The 20,364-nt window shown below is 43.6% G+C and overlaps 2 protein-coding genes across 4 annotated transcripts in view; both read right to left on the bottom strand.

The window, feature by feature from the left end:
* FSIP1 (fibrous sheath interacting protein 1) overlaps nucleotides 1–3,478 on the bottom strand; it is a 197,624-nt gene extending 194,146 nt beyond the window's left edge. Inside the window, exon 1 of one of the 3 annotated variants that reach the window (XM_058738238.1) lies at nucleotides 3,278–3,478. The gene's annotated coding sequence lies outside the window, so the exon portion shown is untranslated. The remainder of the gene's footprint in view (nucleotides 1–3,277) is intronic. The other 2 variants (XM_058738237.1, XM_058738239.1) reach the window with 2 other exon arrangements.
* A 13,148-nt stretch (nucleotides 3,479–16,626) lies between these two features.
* Nucleotides 16,627–20,364, bottom strand: part of GPR176 (G protein-coupled receptor 176) — a 125,428-nt gene continuing 121,690 nt past the window's right edge. Inside the window, exon 3 of the mRNA XM_058738235.1 lies at nucleotides 16,627–19,893. Coding sequence (XP_058594218.1) covers nucleotides 18,771–19,893 — 1,123 coding nt within the window. The 3' untranslated portion in view covers nucleotides 16,627–18,770. The remainder of the gene's footprint in view (nucleotides 19,894–20,364) is intronic.

The following is a 20,364-nucleotide window of genomic DNA, read 5'->3' as shown; positions in this document are numbered from 1 at the left end:
GTTATAGCAGAGTTTGCCATTTTTTACTATATCACTTTAATAAAAGTAAAAATTGATTTTTTAAATAAAAAATAAATGTGAAATAAGAAATCCCCAAGGGAGTAGAAGGAAACACAAAGATAATTCCTGTAATAATAAGTTAATGACTTATTAAACATAAGAGTGTAAATCAAAAAGGAAGAGACTAATAGTTTTGATTACATAACATTTAATGCTCTTGAATGGAAAACAAACAAACTAAAAAGAACTCTAAAGTAAATTAAAAGGCACCAGAGAAACTGGGGAAATTATATGCAACACAGATAATACACAAAAGGTTAATGAATTTACATACTTAAAGAACTCTTACCAATCAGTAAGAAAAAGAAATATTCCAATAGAAAACTAGTTAAGGACATAAACAAGGAATTCAGAAAGAAAGAAAGAAAGAAAGAAAGAAAGAAAGAAAGAAAGAAAGAAAGAAAGAAAGAAAGAAAGAAAAGAAAAGAAAAGAAAAGAAAAGAAAAGAAAAGAAAAGAAAAGAAAAGAAAAGAAAGAGAAAGAAAGAAAGAAACAAACAAACAAACAAGAAGGAAGGAAGAAAGAGGGAGGAAGGAAGGAAAGAGAGGAGAGAAATGTCCGATTCTCTAATTAAAGGAATATACAGAAAAGGACCTGATAGATGATCACAAGTCAAGGACTGAACAGAGGTGGGTTCTTATGGATTGGCGGATTCATGGATATTCTTGGTCTTTTATTTTACCTTTGGCTTATCTGTATTTTCAGATTCTCTACTAAGTAGATCTTGAATTCATAATTATTTATTGTAGAAAAATTTCTAGAATATATTAAAGTGTATTCAAAAATAAATAAAAATCACCCAATATTCACCACTCTGAGTTAACATCGTTAGCATATTTCTTTTCCATTTTTCCTCTATATGTTTCCACCAAAATTGGACTCATATGTTTCTCACTTAACATGATAAGATAAGCATTTTCTTATTGCATTAAAGATATTTCAAAAATAAAATATGATTCACTTCGGGGCGCCTGGGTGGCTCAGTCAGTTAAGCGTCCGACTTCAGCTCAGGTCATGATCTCGCGGTCAGTGAGTTCGAGCCCTCGTCGGGCTCTGTGCTGACAGCTCAGAGCCTGGAGCTTGCTTCAGATTCTGTGTCTCCCTCTCTCTCTGCCCCTCCCCCGTCATGCTCTCTCTCTCTCTGTCTCAAAAATAAATAAACGTTAAAAAAATTTAAAAAATATATATCTGATTCACTTCCTGATATTCCTTTAAAGGGCTGATATATGACCAGATTCTAAATTATAACAAATCACTACTACCACATACCAACTTTTTATAACATTCATTTCAAACAAGATTAATTTAAACCTTTTCATACAGGCTTGTGAGAAATGCAACCACCAAGGATCATTTAAAACCAAAATGGGGACACATGGCTGCCATAATTTGCTACTTTTGGATGAAAGGAAGAATTGAAAGAAAATGAATCCTCCTCTGTTTAGAAATAATAAATAGCCAGGCTTTTTTTTTAAGTGGAATTATATTTATTTTCATGATTTTAATGTCTAAAAATTATTTCGTCAGGTTTTTTTTTTTTACTTTATACATTTATGATGTAAGAAAGACTTGCCCATGCGAAGGAAAAAGTCAAATAATATAGAAAAATATAAAACTTATTTTTAAGTTTGTTTTTTTTTTTAATTTCTTTTGAAAGAGATAAAGAGCAAGTAGGGGAGGGGCAGAAAGAGAGGGAAACTGAATCCCAAGCAGGCTCTGCGCTGTTAGCTCAGAGCCAGATGCAGGGCTGAACCCACAAACCACGGGATCATGACCTGAGCCGAAGACAAGTCTTGCACACCACCGACTGAGCCACCCAAGCGCCCCAGAATACAAAACTTTTTAAAGTCAAAAATTTCCTGGGTACCTGGGTGGCTCAGTCCGTTAAACCACCCACTCCTGATTTGAGTTCAGGTCATGATCTCAACAGTGTGGGAGATCGAGCCCCACATCGAACTCCACACTGACAGCGGGGAGCCTGCTTGGGATTCTCTCTCTCCCTCTCTCCCTGCCCCTCCCCTGCTCGTGAATGCGTGCACTTTCTCTCTCTCTCTCAAATAAAGAAACATTAAAAAAAAAATGAAGTCAAAATGTTCCTCACCCCAAGAACCACTTGGAATAGATCGGGGGAGGGGGGGGGTCTCACTTTTTTTTTTAGGCATATGCAAACCTATCCTTTTTACCTACCTACCTACTCCTCCCCAACACACACACACACACACACACACACACACACACACACACACGGCACACACACAATTTTAAGTTAACCCCTTTGTACGAATCTTTCTTTAGTTACATTTACATACCCAGAAGATAAACTATGCTGAGTCAAAGAATTCTTGTGTTTCAAATTTTGGTAAGTTGCCACACTGTCCACCAAAAAGGCTGTACCAAATTACACTACTACCAACAGGGTATGATGAAAGTTCCTCTTTCCCCATTCTGGCCTGGGGTCAATCTAAGTGTCAAAGGTATCTGTGAGTTTGATTTACATTTCTTTAATTACCAAACAAGGCTTCAGTCAAGTGTTTACTGGTCACCTTTTCTTCCCCTGTAGCATGCCTATATATATCCTTTGCTATTTGAGGTCTATTTTAAATGACTGGCGATTGGTTTTAATTATAACGTTTAATTTTTTTTAACGTTTATTTATTTCTTAGAGCATGAGCAGGGGGAGGAGCAGAGAGAGACAGAGACATAGAATCTGAAGCAGGCTCCAGGCTCTGAGCTGTCAGCACAGAGCCCAATGTGGTGCTCGAACTTCCGATCCTGAGATCAAGACGTGAGTCAAAGTTGGACATTAAACAGACTGAGCCATCCAGGTGCCCCATAACTTTTAGCTCTTAAGAAACAGAAGGCACAGGACAGGGGGAGTCCATGATACGAGGTCCTAAGGTCAGGAAAAGTTTGCAGCAGGCTCCAGGAAATCCTGGAGACACAGTCTTCGTGGAGGCAAATGCTTGGGTCGCCGTAGGGTGGCCCCCGTAGGCCCCGCCCAGCCCGGCTGAGCCCGCCCCCCTGCTGGCCCTGCCCCCTCGCGCTAACAGCCAGTCTCCGGGCCCAGCAGCCGGACACGACTCCGCCCCGCCCTCTCATTGGCCCTGCCCCTCTCCCTGACAGCCCAGGGGCTGTCCCTGACACGACACCGCCTCGCTCACTCTTCCGCCAGTCGCGCGGCGTTAAAGGTGGTGTCCTAACAGGTGCGGTGCCTTACCTTCGCGGCGGAAACTCTGGGAGCCAGTCACCAGACAGCAAAGCATTGACGGGCGCAGAAGCGCACCAGCTGACAGCGTCACCCCCTGTCTCCCAAAGGGGAGGGTTCTTTCCCGTCACCGCAGCTTTTCTGGAAGGGGAAGGAGCTGTGCGTCTAAAGCCCTCCTGCCTCCAGGGACGCTGTTCCCCTGGCAACCAGAAGCACGAAGCTTCCGGTATCGCGATAAGAGAAAAGGGCTGTACCATGCGGAAATGAGATGTGGGGGGGGCCAAGGGCGGCGAGGAAAGCTGAGGGGAGTCCCGAGAGCTGGGGCAGTCTTGCTGTTTCCTCCGCCTATCCGAGGACAGTGTGGCTGGGGAGTGAATCGTTCGTATTCACTTTGAACTCGGAAGGAGGATGTCTGGATGCTTATGTGGCTGTCTACCATTAGTATGATGATGCTCTGTAGGTCTCGCATCCTCCCTGAGCTCAGTTTCCTCCTCTGTAAAATGGGAATGACAGTAATTCCTCACAAGATTGTTGTGCAACCCAAAAAGATTACGTGAAGTTCTTGCTAAATTTTGGATTTCATTTAAATAAAAAATACTAGTTTTGCAAATTTGGGCTACAGTCCAAACTAGTAATGATTTTTATTTGCACTTTCTTTTGGGGGGGATTCGCTCATCTTCGGCACATAAAGACTATTTCCATGGGTTCCCAAACTGATTTTCTTCATCCCAGCACCATCAAATTTCTGCTTTCTAGTATGGACAGCACTTTACAGTTTACAAGGCATTTCCCCATACACAGCCCCTTTAGCCTTGTTACTTTAGGTAGGTAGCATGTGTATTCTTTGAGTGTTTTTCAGTGAAGCAAATAGACAAAGGTAAAGTGAGTTGGTCAGGGAACCACAGCTACAATCTAGGGCAGTGCTGGGTTTAAAACCTGGCGGTAAATGCCATCTATATAGTACTGAATCCTGCGTTTCTATCTCCAACACGGACTTCTCCCCTGAACTCCGCATGTTTATCTAACTGACTATATGACATCTCCACTTAGATGTAAGAAGCATCTCAAACGTAACATGTCAAAAAACAAACCTCTCCACGATCACACCCACTACCACTCCACTCTCTTATCTATCTCAGTAAATGGTAACTCCTTCCTGCCAGGCTCAGACCAAAACACCTCGAAGTCATCCTCAGTTCCTATTCCTCCATCCATTGATTGATGCTACAATCGGTTTGTTATAAACCCTACCGGCTTTACATCTAAAATATATCCAGAGATGGGGCGCCTGGGTGGCTCAGTCGGTTAAGCGGCCGACTTCGGCTCAGGTCATGATCTCCGGGTCCGTGAGTTCAAGCCCGGCGTCGGGCTCTGTGCTGACAGCTCAGAGCCTGGAGCCTGTTTCAGATTCTGTGTCTCCCTCTCTCTGACCCTCCCCAGTTCATGCTCTGTCTCTCTCTGTCTCAAAAATAAATAAACGTTAAAAAAAAATTAAAAAAAAAAAAAAAAAATATATATATATATATATATATATATATATATATATATATATATATCCAGAGTCTAACTACTGCTCACCACCTTCCGTGCTTCCATACTGGTCCATACTGCCATCACCTCTCACCTAGATTTTTGCAACAACCTTCTTCCTAACTTTCCTTGCCTCTACTACTTTCAAACAGCAGCCTGAAAGATGCTTTCAAATCCAAAGGCAGACCATGTCACTCCTCCGCTCAGGACACTCCGTGGCTCCTCTGCTTCACGCAGTCTTTACAATGCCCACGGGTCCTAAATGACCAGGCTCTATGTTTTCTCTCAGACTTCCAGTCCTACCATCCTCTCCCTGGTAAGCTTAGCTCTAGCGTCACTGTCCTTGTTAGTGTTTCTGCGCAGGAATTTCTTCCCAGCTTTTTTCAGAAAATGTGTATGTTTTTCCAAATTAAAAAAAAAAGAAGTTGAGAAATTAGAAGAAGTATATTCTAATTCTCCTATGAAAATTAAAGTTTATCAATCAACATAGAAATGTTGCTGAAGAAATCCTCTGATGTCAAGGTGAAACCAAAAGCAGGAAATGCGAGCACTGTGTCAGAAGTTAAGGTCAACATTCTGGGAACCTGGATTGGAGCATGTCACAATCTGATTCGTCAGTCTTGCGTGGAACTGGTGCCATTTTCCACATGTATGTTCCCGGCCCTGTCTGCTGCTGAGTCTTTCTTGCAAATAAAATAAATATTAATAAGTTGATATTCATGGTATATTTTATACAAATTCTACAAATTGTGTTCCAAGAAATAGCAAGTTTTGACTCAAAAGTGAGTCCTTCAATTGGCAATTCCCACCCTATGATTCTGCAAAGTGCTGTTAACCTCACTTGAAGATTTGTATGTTACGTTATTCAAATGGTACCCAATCATGTTCTCTGTGTTCTCCAGTATTTGAATATTTGCTATAGGCTACAGTTCTTGTAACCACTTATAAACACTTTTATAAAAATGATTCAGATAGCATGATAACAAGAATATGAAGAAGGTTGAAAATATTTTAAGAATAACTTAAGGCTTTGAGAATTGCTGGAAATTTTGATTTCTTGTTTCTGCATCCCAAAGATCAATATGTTGGGAATTTGGAACACTATTTTTTGTTGTTGTTCCTCCAAGATGGAATAACCTCCCACCACTCCCCCAACCCCCACCACGTGCATGCGCACACACACACTCAAACACACTCCAGCCCTCTGCTTCCTCTGCCAGGAATACAGTTGCCCAGCTATCCACATGGCTCACTTCCTCTATTCCCTCAGGAATAGAGTCTGCTTCCTCAGGCAGTTCTTTCCTGACCACCCTATATAAAATAATAATCCCCAGCTCCACATTCCTATCCTCTGTTCCCTTGACTCTGTTTAGTTTTGTTCATTTGTTGTTTTTTTAAATAAAGAGGAGAGATGACATCATTTGTATTCTGATACTAAATAGCTGGGTTATCTTAGGTTAATCTGTTAAACTTTTGTGGGCCATAATTTCCTCATTTGAGAAATGTGGACTAGTTTTTCTGTTGTTGCTTTAAATTTTTTGTAAGCTTTTTTTTTTTTTTGAGAGAGAGAGAGAGAGAGAGCGCGCGCGCGCACGCGCGCCAGTGGGGGAGGGGCAGAGAGAGAGGGAGATACAGAATCTGAACCAAGCTCCAGACTGTGAGCTGTCAGCACAGAGCCGGACTCAGGGCTTGAACTCACACACCGCGAGATCATGACCTGAGCCAGCTGGACGCTTAACCGACTGAGCCAGGTGCCCAGGCACCCAGGTGCCCCAAATGTGGACTAGTTTTACAGTTCTTAACTCTACTCCATTCGAATCACCTGAGGAGATTTCATAAACTACTGATTGTGGGGCTGTATCTGAGAGCAAATGAACCTAAAATTCTAGGGCTTCTCAAACTTTAACGTGCAGATAAATCAACTGAGGCTCTTGTTAAATGCTGATTCGATGTGTCAGGTGGGACCCAAGATTCTAACAGGCTCCCATGTGATGCCAATGCTTCTTATCCACTGGCTGCTCTTGGAGTAGCTGGACACTAAACAAACTCCAAGTGTCTGCACAATTGTAATATTCTGTGAATAAAGGCCATTCTTTCCATTTGTATTTTTGGTGACTAATGGTGCTCTTTTTTTTTTTTTTTTCAACGTTTTTTATTTATTTTTGGGACAGAGAGAGACAGAGCATGAACAGGGGAGGGGCAGAGAGAGAGGGAGACACAGAATCGGAAACAGGCTCCAGGCTCCGAGCCATCAGCCCAGAGCCTGACGCGGGGCTCGAACTCACAGACCGCGAGATCGTGACCTGGCTGAAGTCGGACGCTCAACCGACTGCGCCACCCAGGCGCCCCTAATGGTGCTCTTTAAGAGAATAACATATTTCAGATTTCTTGGGGATGTGGGGAGAGAAAATCAACTTAAGAAAAATCAAGGCTATGACCCATCTGCCTTTTTTTTTTAACTTTTGCTTTTAAAATATATACAACAGGAGATACCTAAGAAGCAAGTGAAAAGAAAATTCAGTCTCAATAGAAACAGTGTTTCTTCACTGTAACTTTACCATTAAAAGTAAGTCCCCACTGACTTCATTTCGCAGGAAACTCATCTCATTTTCTGTCATTGTCACTTTCTTTATTTACCTCCTGCGATTACCTGTGAACTGCAGAGAGGCTATATGCGCCTTGAGGGCAAATTTTAACAAATTGTATATGTCATGTGTTAGTACACAATACACTGTGTCTTTGTTGTTAAATTCCTGACTTCTGTCAGCTATTGCAGGTGACGCCCTCAAAACGGTTCATATTCAGATACGTTAGAGAGCACCCTGTGCTGTTTTCTGGAGTGTTGTGTTCAAAAAAACCAGACAGCGGCGCCTGGGTGGCTCAGTCAGCTCAGCTGAGTGTCCGACTTCAGCTCTAGGTCATGATCTCGCAGTTCATGAGTTCGAGCCCCACATCGGGCTCTGTGCTGACAGCTCAGAGCCAGGAGCCTGCTTCGGATCCTGTGTCTCCCTCTCTCTCTCTGTCCCTCCCCCACTCATGCTCTGTCTCAGAAATAAATAAACATTAACTTTTTTTAATTTAAAAAACATTTCTAAAAAAACAAACAAAAAGCACAGACACATTCTAGAAAGTATTGAAAGCCTTTCAATAATTCATGAAGATTTCTCCTAGAGTCAAGATATTTTAAGTTAAAATGTCCCTGTCTCATTACAGGTTGGTGACCTAGGGCAGTGTTGGTTTCAAAGTTGGTTTTCGTTTTCAATCTCTCTCTACCCTTGACCTTCTCCTGCTAAGTGGAGTCAGATTTGAATGAATGAGAGAGAGCCCACATTGTATTCCATCTGGGACCCAGCTGCCATTCCAGCTTTGTTGCCCCAATTTCCCTTTTCTTACCATAAGCTTCAGCAAAATGTGACAGCACACTTGGGAGTGGAACCTCATTAAGCCTCCTATCATACATTCTATAAACTAGACTCAACAGCCATTTCTTTTGGAAGGCAGTTAAAAGTGTGTGCCACTGAACAGCTCCCATATCCTGTGAGTTTATGGCTCAGTGTTATTTAAAAATAACATTTACTGAGCATTTAGGACATACCTTAGATGTATCATCTCACTTCATAACATCCTATGAGGTGGCACTATTATTATGCAGATTTATAGTTGAGAAGCAGAGCACAGACAGGTTAAGTAATTTTTCTGAGGTCACTCAGAAACTAAGACTGGTACTGAGGTTCCAAGCCAGTTCCAAAAGCCTGCTCTCTTCACCTCCTCACTGGACTAAATTCAAGAAAAGAGGCTATTTGTATCCACTAGATGGTGCTGTCTGTTAAAAAAAAAAACTCTCAGAAATTCGCTTTTCTTGGATTTTTAGGTGTGATTCAAGAAGCCGCTGCACCCAAATATCCTGTATGTTTGAACTGTGTTCAGATCCATCTTTAAATAGTCATCCGGGGCACCTGGGTGGCTCAGTCGGTTAAGCGGCCGACTTCAGCTCAGGTCATGAGCTCGCGGTCCGTGAGTTCGAGCCCCGCGTCGGGCTCTGTGCTGACAGCTCAGAGCCTGGAGCCTGTTTCAGATTCTGTGTCTCCCTCTCTCTCTCTGACCCTCCCCCTGTTCATGCTCTGTCTCTCTCTGTCTCAAAAATGAATAAATGTTAAAAAAAAATTTAAATAAATAAATAAATAGTCATCCAAACTGGAAAAGTAAAAATTAAATCTCAAAAGAACAGAATGGGTTTTTTTTAAATAACTTAGTGTATATTATTACTATCTAATATCAAATGACCATTAGTGACTTTGAAAGACTGAAGTTCTCATACCTTTGTATTTATATGAAATCTGCAGACTTAAAAAGAAGTCCATATTTTATTTCATTTGCCCCTTTTATATGGACTGCACTCCCTCCCACACCTCCCAATCCTGCTCGGCCACGGTGCCATCCACATAACCAAGAGACATGAACAGGGAAGTAAATAAAGCCTTGAAGAACGAACAGTAAGTTCTGAAGCAGGTGACCCTATTTTTACTCAAAGTAAAATGCACTTTAAGTTTAGTACATGTTTAGTATATTTCTAGTACTTCAAAGTTATGAAATAAATTTGCTAAAAATGGATTCTCAGATTTTATTGTTTATAGGGATTATTTTATGTTTTATTTAAAATGTTCATTATAGGGGCACCTGGGTGGTTCAGTCAGTGGAGCACCCAGCTTGGGCTCAGGTCGTGGTCTCAAGGTTCATGAGTTCAAGCCCAGCATCAGGCACTACACTGGCAGCTCAGAGCCCGCTTTGGATTCTCTTTCTCTCTCTCTCTCTCTCACAAATAAATAAACATTTTTTAAAAATAAAATAAAATGTTCATTTTAGTCCCTATTCCCTGACTTAGTAGGTCTGGGGTCAAGCGCAGGAATCTGCATTTTAACAAACCCCTCGGTGATCCTGGTGCAGTTGAACCATGAATATGCTTTGAAAACCACTAACTTAAAAACCTTGTTTCAAAGAGTATATGGTGATGAGGCCACTTCTCTGCGAGGCACCATGGACCCCCCTAGAGCTGCCCAACCCAGAGACATTCAGTACCTCCTTGGTAAATATTAATCAAGAAAACTGGAGAATGTTTTCCCTTCCCATTTCCTTGATTCACAACCCTTTCCTCCCTCTTCCCGTCTACCGTGGAGTGCTTCGCAGCCTGAAGTGCTAGTTAGAGAATGTCCCCCTTTTAAAAATCGAGGGGGAAGTAAGTTTGCCATTTGTCAGTATCTTGTTAGCCTAAATACATAATGATATCCCTTGAAATTTTTAAGCGAAAGGAGTTAACCCAGGTGTTGTCATATGACTTTGTTTAACTTGTTCAAATGATATGAGTTTCGGCATGGGGGAGGGGGTGCGGAGAAAACTAAATTATGCCAGGAGATCGTGGAGATGCATAAAAATCAACACACAGGGACTCCTGGGTGGCTCAGTCAGTTGAACGACTGACTTCGGCTCAGGTCATGATCTCATGGTTTGTGAGTTCGGGCCCCACGTGGGGCTCAGTGCTGACAGCTCAGAGCCTGGAGCCTGCTTGAGATTCTGCGTCTCCCTCTCCCTCTGCCCCTCCCCCACTCATGCTCTGTCTCAGAAATAAACATTAAAAAAAAATTTTTTTTTTTAAATCAACACACATACACACACAAACAGTGCGGCTTTACGTTCGTGACCCGGAAAGCTAATAGAGGCTTTTTCTTTTTAAGATAGTAAGACAAATAAATCATGAAGACGTCTTCTAAAATCCAGAATGTTTTTTGATTTTTTTTTTTTTTTTTTTAATCTCACTTCTGCCCTCCAGAGATCATCTCTGCCAAGTGAGTCATTCACCAGTAAGGGAGAAATCTGTTTCTCTTCTCAGAGAATTCCCTCACAGTAACAGGCTGCTTCATTCTCCAGTTATATTGCTGGCTCCAAAGTTTGGTCACCTGTAGCAATTCTGGATCTGTAAAGAATTCAAGAGTTGCCAGAACATTCCCGAGGCTAGCCGCAGTTTCCATTGTTGGATGCCAGGTGAGATTACAGTGTTCTACTCCTGGCATGTTGCCTCCGCCAGCAGGATGGGTGACACACTGCTTGTGCCTAGTAGCTGAAGAGAAGTTTAGCAACTTCTCTGTGGCAATCAATCCTGGGTGCTGAACCCTACTGCTTCTGACCATTATCCATGCATTGAGTGTCATACTTCATTCCTATCTTTGATTCCAAACCGTAACTTCTATATTGAGCTAGGTCTCTGATCCTATAGGGTTTGGGTTTGGGGGGTTTTGTTTGTTTTATTCTTTTTTAATGTTTATTTATTTTTGAGAGAGAGACAGACAGACAGACTGAGCATGAGCAGGGGAGGGGCAGAGAGAGAGGGAGACACAGAATCCCAAGCAGGCTCCAGGCTCCGAGCGGTCAGCACAGAGCCTAACATGGGGCTCAGACTCAACGCACGAACCAAGAGATCATGACCTGAGCTGAAGTCGGTCGCTCGACTGACGGAGCCACCCAGGGGCTCCTGTCTTTTATTTTGTTTTGTTTTAAATTGGGTCTCCCGGGGCGCCTGGGTGGCGCAGTCGGTTAAGCGTCCGACTTCAGCCAGGTCACGATCTCGCGGTCCGTGAGTTCGAGCCCCGCGTCAGGCTCTGGGCTGATGGCTCGGAGCCTGGAGCCTGTTTCCGATTCTGTGTCTCCCTCTCTCTCTGCCCCTCCCCCGTTCATGCTCTGTCTCTCTCTGTCCCAAAAATAAAATAAAAAATGTTGAAAAAAAAAATTTTAAAAAAAATAAAAATTAAAAAAATAAAAAATAAAAAAAATAAATTGGGTCTCCCACTCTATGTATTAAAATGCATTTTTAGTATATAAATTATATAATTATGTAAATCTTTATTTTAGCACAAAAGAAAGTTAAAAGGGATTCACATACCTTTCTAGAAATGTATTCAAACCAAACTTTAAGGGTCTTAAGCGGCAATGTGGAAAAATTAGTTTTCTCAGGGTTAAGGTCTCAGAGATAAAGAAGAAATCAATAACTAAGCACAGGGTGTTGTTCTTAGCAGCCAGGCTGACATCCTGGATTTCTTAGCATCTCACTTACTTCTAACACAATCCCTTTTCTTAGCTCATATCCAAAGGGACATTTCCATCTGAACATGCAAGGTGTTTATTACACTAGGAACTACTCAACATTTTGGTGACTATCGGATTTCTTGTTTAAACTTCTTTCTTCTGTGATCATCCAAACTCCTTATTTAACAGAAGCTGATCTATTTTCCCTTCATTTTGTCGTAACAAACTGGAATGTTCTAATTTGGCTGAAAATGTGTTTTGTGACTCGTACGCTGACATAAAATCATTTTAGATCATGCATCCCTCCCTGGTTTCTCATCAGGTCTCTGCAGAGTTGACCGGGGCCTGGCCTTTTGACCTCCCTCCACCTGTGTCTTCACCTAGTAAAATAAGGGCTGGATAAAGGCTTCTAAGCATACTTTGAGCTCTGAGACTCTGTGATCACCCAATTGGAGCAGACTTGGCTCCGTCTGGAAATGACCTGCTCAGGTGTCCCAGCTTCAACTGCAATGATACGCTTACCGACATAAGAGACACCCGCTCAACAGGCTCGACAGCAATAGCTGCTTGTTTAGCAACATCTGGGCAATAGTAACAGCCATCTGTCTTGTCCTCTGCAACCTAGAAGCAAAGAATTAAACAAAGCAAAACAATAGCTATGCCCTATTTTTATAGCATGATGCAATAGAATGAACTGAAAATTGGTTTAGGTTTTTTTTTGTTTTGTTTTGTTTTTTTTACATTTTTTTTAAATTTATTTTTGGGACAGAGAGAGACAGAGCATGAACGGGGGAGGGGCAGAGAGAGAGGGAGACACAGAATCGGAAACAGGCTCCAGGCTCCGAGCCATCAGCCCAGAGCCTGACGTGGGGCTCGAACTCACGGACCGCGAGATCGTGACCTGGCTGAAGTCGGACGCTTAACCGACTGCGCCACCCAGGCGCCCCTGGTTTAGGTTTTAATGAGATTTGGACTTGCATCCCCCTCTACTGTTGCCTTCAGAAAGACAAGCCTCTGGAGGCACCTGGGTGGCTCAGTCAGTTGAGTGTCCGACTTCGGCTTTGGTCATGATCTCACAGTTCAGGAGTTGGAGCACTGCGTGGGGCTCTGTGCTGTCAGCTCAGAGCCTGGAGCCTGCTTCGGATTCTGTTTCTCCCTCTCTCTCTGCCCCTCCCCCACTCATGCGTGTGCGTGTGTGCGCGCTCTCTCTCTCTCTCTCTCTCTCTCTGTCTCTCTCCATCTCTCTCTCTCTCTCAAAAATAAACATTAAAGGCTCCTGGGTGGCTCAGTCGGTTGAGCCTCCAACTTCGGTTCAGGTCATGATCTCAGTTTGTGAGTTGGAGCCCCGTGTGGGGCTCTGTGCTGACAGCTCAGAGCCTGGAGCCTGCTTCAGATTCTGTGTCTCCCTCTCTCTCTGCCCCTCCCTGGCTCATGCTCATTCTCTCCCTCTCTCTCCCTCTCTCTCTCCCTCAAAAATAAATAAACTTAAAAAAAATAAGAAAGACAAGGCTCTTCACTTCCCCAGGCTTCAATTTACCAGGCTGTCTATTTACTAATGGGAAGGTAACTCCTGAACACTTTCCCTTACTTTATAGAAATAGAGAAAAAATGTTCTTGAGATTCTATATCGAATGTTTCACTGCAATTGTTAATAAAATGAGTATTCTTATTTTAAATAAAAGCAGCCTTCCGATCTATATTGGAGAATGCCATTTGTCTCCCATGTTTTACTACGGATGACTTGGTGTTTTTGTGAAAATTGCCAACTATTTTCTTGATATGAATCTAGAGATCGTTACCTTGGCCCCAATTGGGGGGCCATCTTGTATCCAGGTGGCACACTGGCATTCATATTCATTTGTCTGCCTTTCACTGGTCACGTAGTCAGAGTCAAATCCTCCAGCAAACTAATTCTGGGCGAGTGAGTTTTTTAGCCTTTCTCTAATCGTGTCTCGCGATCTCGACAGGGGCAGGACTAGGTGGTCACATGAGTCCCTTCCAGCTCCTCCCATCCACTCCCTTGACACAGTGTCTGCAGTAAGGGGGATGTCCCAGTGCTGGGCAGCGGTTGCCCATCTGGAGTAAGTAGCAGATAAGAAAACGGAAACCCTTAGTCGGGAAAGTATTTCTTCATCATCTCAACAGGCCGCCTACTGAATTATTTATATTTCAGCCTGAAAATGACGCTTAAAGGCACTGGTTTCCACTCCCCACATCTTGCTTATGGGTTAGGCATTTTTTAAAATCATGAATCCTGGTCCAAGGTCTTAAAAAAATATATCAATCTCCTCGGCCCCAATTTTTTCGTTTTAAATCATAACAAGGCTAAGATCCTCCATATTCTAAGTGCTAGGATTGTGTGAGGTAAATGGGCATTTCATGGAGAAAGAAACTTCCTGAATTTAGAGAAAAACCTTGCATAGAACCATCCACAGAACAAAATCACTAATGAAAACGCACGTTCTCAGAGAAACGTAATTTTCACTTTCCTTCAGCCCCTCTTCTTAGCACTTGTGCATTTACTGCCGTCTGTCTCTTGTGGGGGATTTTTCTCTCCCCTAAGCTGTCCAGAGGGCAGAAACCGTACCTTAAATACTTTATACTCTGCTATAATAACATTGCTAAATGCAGTAATATTTACTGTCATGAACGAATGAATCTTGTTAACATTTCATGTACTCGCAGAAGACAGTATCAAGTGTCCCTGCGGGAGCGTGGGCAACGGGTGAGAATGATTTGACGGCAGTGACTCTTAAATGAAACTAAGGGTAACCTCGGTGCAGAAATAACCAGGAGCACATGAGGCAGAAGACGATGTCTGTGATTACTCTCAGCCGAGTGATCTGAATCTTGGCATTCCATTAAGGGTTTCTTCACATGTACTCTGAACGGAATTATCTACCATGAAACAGGGAAAAATCACGAAGCAGAAGGAAATTGGAGAACTAACATTGAGAAAAACAGCTGTCAGGCTTTAAAGGTTTTAATCCAGTCCCCAGTACAGTTTAATAATATGTGCCAAGTGGGTATTCAAAAAATAACTGTAATAATGGAGGATGATAATGTGCATCAGTACTTTGGAGGGTGCAGTGGAAAAATTGGGCCTTAATGCCTTCAGTCCTGCTTTTAGCTCTGTCTCGAACTTGCTTTGTCTCCGAGGGCTAATGACGTGGCCATCTGTACCTCTAGTTTCCCCATCTGCAAAATAAAGATCATATCATTTCCTACCGAAAGTCTGTGGGCTGTGCTTTAATATCCTCCAGGGAAACATCATATATAAATACAAAGTAGGCATCAAGAAGCCAAATGCTACCAAAGGAATAAACTTTAAGGCAGAGGGTATTGTAAGTTAAAACTAATTGAGATTTTCTAAATAATATTCTAATGACTTAAAGTAGTTAATGCAAAGGTACTTACATTATGTTCACCTTAGATATTATGTTTTTCAATGTTTATTTGTTTTTGAGAGAGACAGAGCATGAGCAGGGGGAGGGGCAGAGAGAGAGGGAGACACAGAATCCAAAGCAGGATCCAGGCTCTGAGCTGTCAGCACCAGAGCCCAACACGGGGCTCGAACTCATGAACCGTGAGATCATGACCAGAGCCAAAGTCGGGCGCTTAACCGACTGAGCCACCCAGGCTCAGTGCTGACACCTTAGCCCCACTTTAGATATTTTCTTAAGTAGATGTAGACATCAATTATAAATAAGTAAACAAACTCCGGAATAGTTTAATTCATTAAACTTGATATTTTTGTATAAATCTAAAATATTAAGTGGGCTCTAAATTTCTGAAGCAAACTAGCATTACTTAAACTTGCTCTTAAAAAATAGCAATAATTGGGGCGCCTGGGTGGCTTGGTCGGTTAAGCGTCCGACTTTGGCTCAGGTCATGATCTCACGGTCCGTGGGTTCGAGCCCCGCGTCAGGCTCTGTGCTGACAGCTCAGAGCCTGGAGCCTGTTTCGGATTCTGTGTCTCCCTCTCTCTCTGCTCCTCCCCTGTTCATGCTCTGTCTCAAAAATAAAATAAACGTTAAAAAAATTTTTTTTTAAAAATAGCAATAATTCTTAAATGCACTGTAATAAATACACCCCCCAAAAAGAAAGAAGAAATAGTTCTCCTAGTTACTGAGGAAATATGGGCGCGGGGGGGAAATAGAATTGAGAACACCCTATAATTGCCTAGTGCCTAGAGCCGAACCAAAGGAATTATCTGAGCAAACTGACATTATTTGAGCATACCAGCCGAGAGCCATTGGCTACTCTGACTCTGAAAACCTAAATGGCCTATTTTTCTCAAATCCCTTTAATGATGCATATGGTTTCTTCTCTTTTCTTTTGTTTAGTCTGATGGTACGCTGCAAAATCCGGAAGTTTTTAAAAGTTGATTTGTATTTTTATCTAGATATGTAGAATGTTTTAAAATATAACAAAAAGGCTTAAAACAAACAAAGCAGTCCCAGAGACCAGGACCTGCCATAATTTTAGCTGTTGGACAGTCACACATCTCCGTTATTTCTAAATATGTGTATTCTACTCTCTTCTGCACTACCCATTTCGGACATAATTTGCCTCTTGTCAGGGTAAGTGAGGATTGCTGTCTCGTACAATCATCCCGTCTACCTCTCCTCTACCTTCCCACTATCACTGTAATTTTGATTAACTCAACATTCATGGTTTACATTAATATGCCCACTTGAGAGTGAAAAGAAGAAACAAAAAAAAATAGCTCATTAAACTTTTTTTGAGTTCAGAAATGACTTTTCAGTTTTTTATTAAAATGTAATTCTTCAAAGACTATAGAAATATACCTGGCAATGACCTGCTAGAAGTCAACCATCTGCTTCAAACATACATAAGAAAGAACTACCCAATTGTGCCTCACCCGAATGCATTAGTTGTACATATATATTATCAGAACAACACCAAAGTGGCTACGTTTGACAATTCTTCCAAAGTAGACACAATTTTCTGACAGATTACGTTTCTCCTTGGTGGAAATTGTAACGATTGGGAAGGTTTTGAATGATAAGCTTGAAGGGCCACCATTAACTACCAGGGCACGAAGCTATAGATGGCATGCACAAAGGGCTGGGGGCAGGGGGCACACGGAGAGGATGTGGCAGTCCCCTGTTTGTGCTAAGAGCGCACGACACTGCAAGGAGACAAAACACAAAAAGGGAGGATTTCCCTCTTCCGAGTAAGGGACTTTGGGTTCATACTCTGGAATCACAAGACACCACACCACACCAGACATCACAAGAAACTCCCCACACATAGTCTGAGCTTCCTCTGAGGGCCAGGGGGCCCATGTGGTTAAAGGAGGGGTTCCGTGAGGACCACTGCCCTTGGAATCGGAAGGAAGGTTGCCAGTGAGAATGCCTACTTTCACTCAAGCTTGCTCAAGGCACTGGATGGTCCTCCCCACATACTATTAACAAGAACAAAATGTCCTAGAGAGAACAGTGGAGCTGGCACTTGATTTGCCCTCATTAAAAGTGGAGTGTCACCTGTGGTTGGAATTCAGCCTGGTGAATCTACCCCAAAACGGACTTGAATTGCTTATAAGAGCCCCCAGGAGGCTAACCTGTTGAGGACACTGTCCTCCTCCTTCTCTATGCCCTTGGACTCCTGCTAAAACTTTATCGGAAAAGAGGAAGTGAAGAGCTCACCTGGGCTAGGTGCTGCCTTGGCATTTAAAATGATTAAATCTTTCTCCCTGTCCCGTTCCTCTTTTGTGTCCACAATGGAGGGAGAACCATAGTTGTGCAAAGAGACTGAAAACGAGATTGGCCACACCTGGGTTCTGGAGTCCTCATCAGAAGGAAGCCATCTTTGTCAGACTTCTCTCCCTCTTTTGGGCAGAATCCCCTTTCCTAATCAAGTATTTTTAGCTTGATGTTTCCAGAGGATCCAGTTTACACTAACTCTGCATTTTTAAATTACCTCTGAATCCCGAAAGTTTGCACAAGATCATCTTTTTCAATGCACTTCACTTCTACTGATTGCGACATAGCCCCTTTCACACGAGATCAACATCGGAAGAGAGAAGACTACAGGGTACGAACGTTTCTGTCTTTCTTCTCTACCTCTTAGCTCCTCTCCCCTTAGTTGAAAAATGCAATTTAATGGGGAAAGACCTAGTAAAGTGCTTGTAATGTTTTCCAACCAACACTGCAGACATAATTTTCTGAGGCTTCAGTGATGTTAGAAGAATGTCAAGATAATCAAGAGAGTATCTCCTCGCTCACCCCCTGGCACAGCGGTTGCCATATCTGTCGGATGGGGGTGGGACAGCCATTCCTTGTCTACAGCCCAGTGAAAGAGACGGAGGGTTTCAGGAGAAACTGAGTCATAAGATCAGGCCTTCTAGAGAAAAGGTGTCAGGTGTCAAATGCCAAGTCCCTATCTCCCCTGAAGATACAGATCAATATTAAACATTTTTAATACTTGTCATAGTTGAGTGAATCAAATGAGCATTTTCTTTGTGGCCACACCCCTCCATAATTATCTTGGGCTTCCCATTGAGGGCCCCTACTCCCTTTGAGCTCACGGATGTTCTTCTCTCCTATATTTCTGCTGGGTCCTCAGAAAATGCACATGGAGGGCCCATTCCAAGCAAGGCCCTTTCCACACCATCCAGCTTTTGTCTCCACAGAGAGGAACACCAACTTTATACCAAGGACACACATCACTGAGATAAATATATATACTCCCTCAATAAAGAGGACAATTGATTTTGTATAGGTTTCCCTCTCATTCCAAAAGCATTTGGCCCACACAGGAAGAGTCAACCCGTAGTTGGCTGCAAGGAGATCACACAAATCGCAGGGCCGGCCAGAGTGAAGGGAGGGCAGGGGTGCGGGAGCTCCCTGCTGCTTCCAGGGATTTACAATCCTTACTAGGAATCCACCTTCGGGAAAATGCTCACTTTATTGTTTCTGCTCATCTTCCGCTCCACCCTGCCTACCTTGGGCATCTTTGTCTGAATAAGCTCCTCTGGGGTGTTACCCAAGGGGGGAAGCAGCCGCTTCTTGCTGTTTCGGGTCTCCGAGAGCCACTGGGGAGGCAACTCGAAAGGCCCAAAGCCAAATTGCAGAGAATACTTGTCAGGCAATGTTTCAGGTTCCGCGGGGGCCGCTGGCGCCACCTGGGATAGAGAGTCCGCTGCGCCCAGGAGCGGCCTAGGAGGTGCAAACTGGGGCTCCCCCTCTCCCTCCAGGCAGGTGCTAAGTATCTCCTTGGCCTGGAGGTCGGCTGAGCCAGTGTACTTGGCTTCACTCTCTTCCTCGTCCTCCGTGGGCTTAAAGATCTGCTGCTGCCCAATGTGGAACATCTCCAGGAGCTGGCTGCCCGAACGCAGACTGGGCTCCAGGCTGGCGTCAGCCACCCCACCCGCTGCGCCCACCACATTACGGCGACTGTACCGGTGATGCAGCTGTATCAACGTGCCTACCAAGCACTTGCGGACGGATTTGTTCACAGTAAGAAAGAGCACAGGGTTCGCCAGCAGAGAGACTTTGGGCAGCCAAATGGCAGTGAGCAGCAAGAAGACAGACGTGTCGGGGACGTTGAGCACAGTCTGGTAGACAACCAGGGTGGCGTAGGGCACACTGCATAAGATGAAGACCATCACCATGGAGAGCAGGGTGGCGTGCAGCTCTGCCTCCCGCTGGGAGGCATAGGGGATAGAGATGGTGTTCTGCGGGGTCCGGAGAGCTGCGATGATGACCTTCTTCTTCTGGCTAGCGCTCAGGGCCCGTCGGATCAGTATCAAGAAGAGGAAGACCACAGCCACAGGCACGATGACGGTGGTGATGTTATAGATCAGCACGTAGACCAGGTGGCCCAACGAGTTGCTCCAGACTTCAGTGCAGGTGGACATGGCATAGATGTCGGCCACGTTGGTCACTGCGAACACAGGAATGCTGGCCACCACGGCATGGGCCCAGATGTACATCACCAGTTCGCGGGACTTGGCGTCAGATATCTTTCTCTCCAGCGGATAAAGAACTGAGTAGTACCTGCAAAATGCACAAGCAAAATTCATTTCACAGGAGAAGATACTGTTTACATTCGGGGAATCTACATCACCAAAAGTAGGCGAGAGGGGGAAAAATGAGTCAAGTTCTTTTATCCTGCCTAAGATACACAGGACCACTGGAGGAATTAGGAAGTCAGACCTTGGGGCACCTGGGTGACTCAGTTGGTTAAGCCTCCTGCTTCGGCTCGGGTCATGATCTCACGGTTCGTGAGTTCAAGTAACGCATCGGGCTCCCTGCTCTCAGCCTGGAGCCTGCATTGGATCCTCTGTCCCCCTCTCTCTCTGCCCCTCCCCTGCTCACACTCTCTCTCTCAAAAATAAATTTAGAAACATTTTTTTTTTAAGTTAAAAAAAAAAAGGTTGGGGCACCTGGGTGGCTCAGTCAGTTGAGCGTCCGACTTCAGCTCAGGTCATGATCCTGGGGTTCGTGGGTTCGAGCCCCATGTCAGGT

This window comes from Neofelis nebulosa, chromosome 7 (assembly GCF_028018385.1).
Source record: "Neofelis nebulosa isolate mNeoNeb1 chromosome 7, mNeoNeb1.pri, whole genome shotgun sequence".
In the NCBI taxonomy this organism is placed as follows: domain Eukaryota; kingdom Metazoa; phylum Chordata; class Mammalia; order Carnivora; family Felidae; genus Neofelis; species Neofelis nebulosa.
Note: the sequence above shows the minus strand (reverse complement) of the source record. Positions and strands in the feature narration are given on the sequence as shown.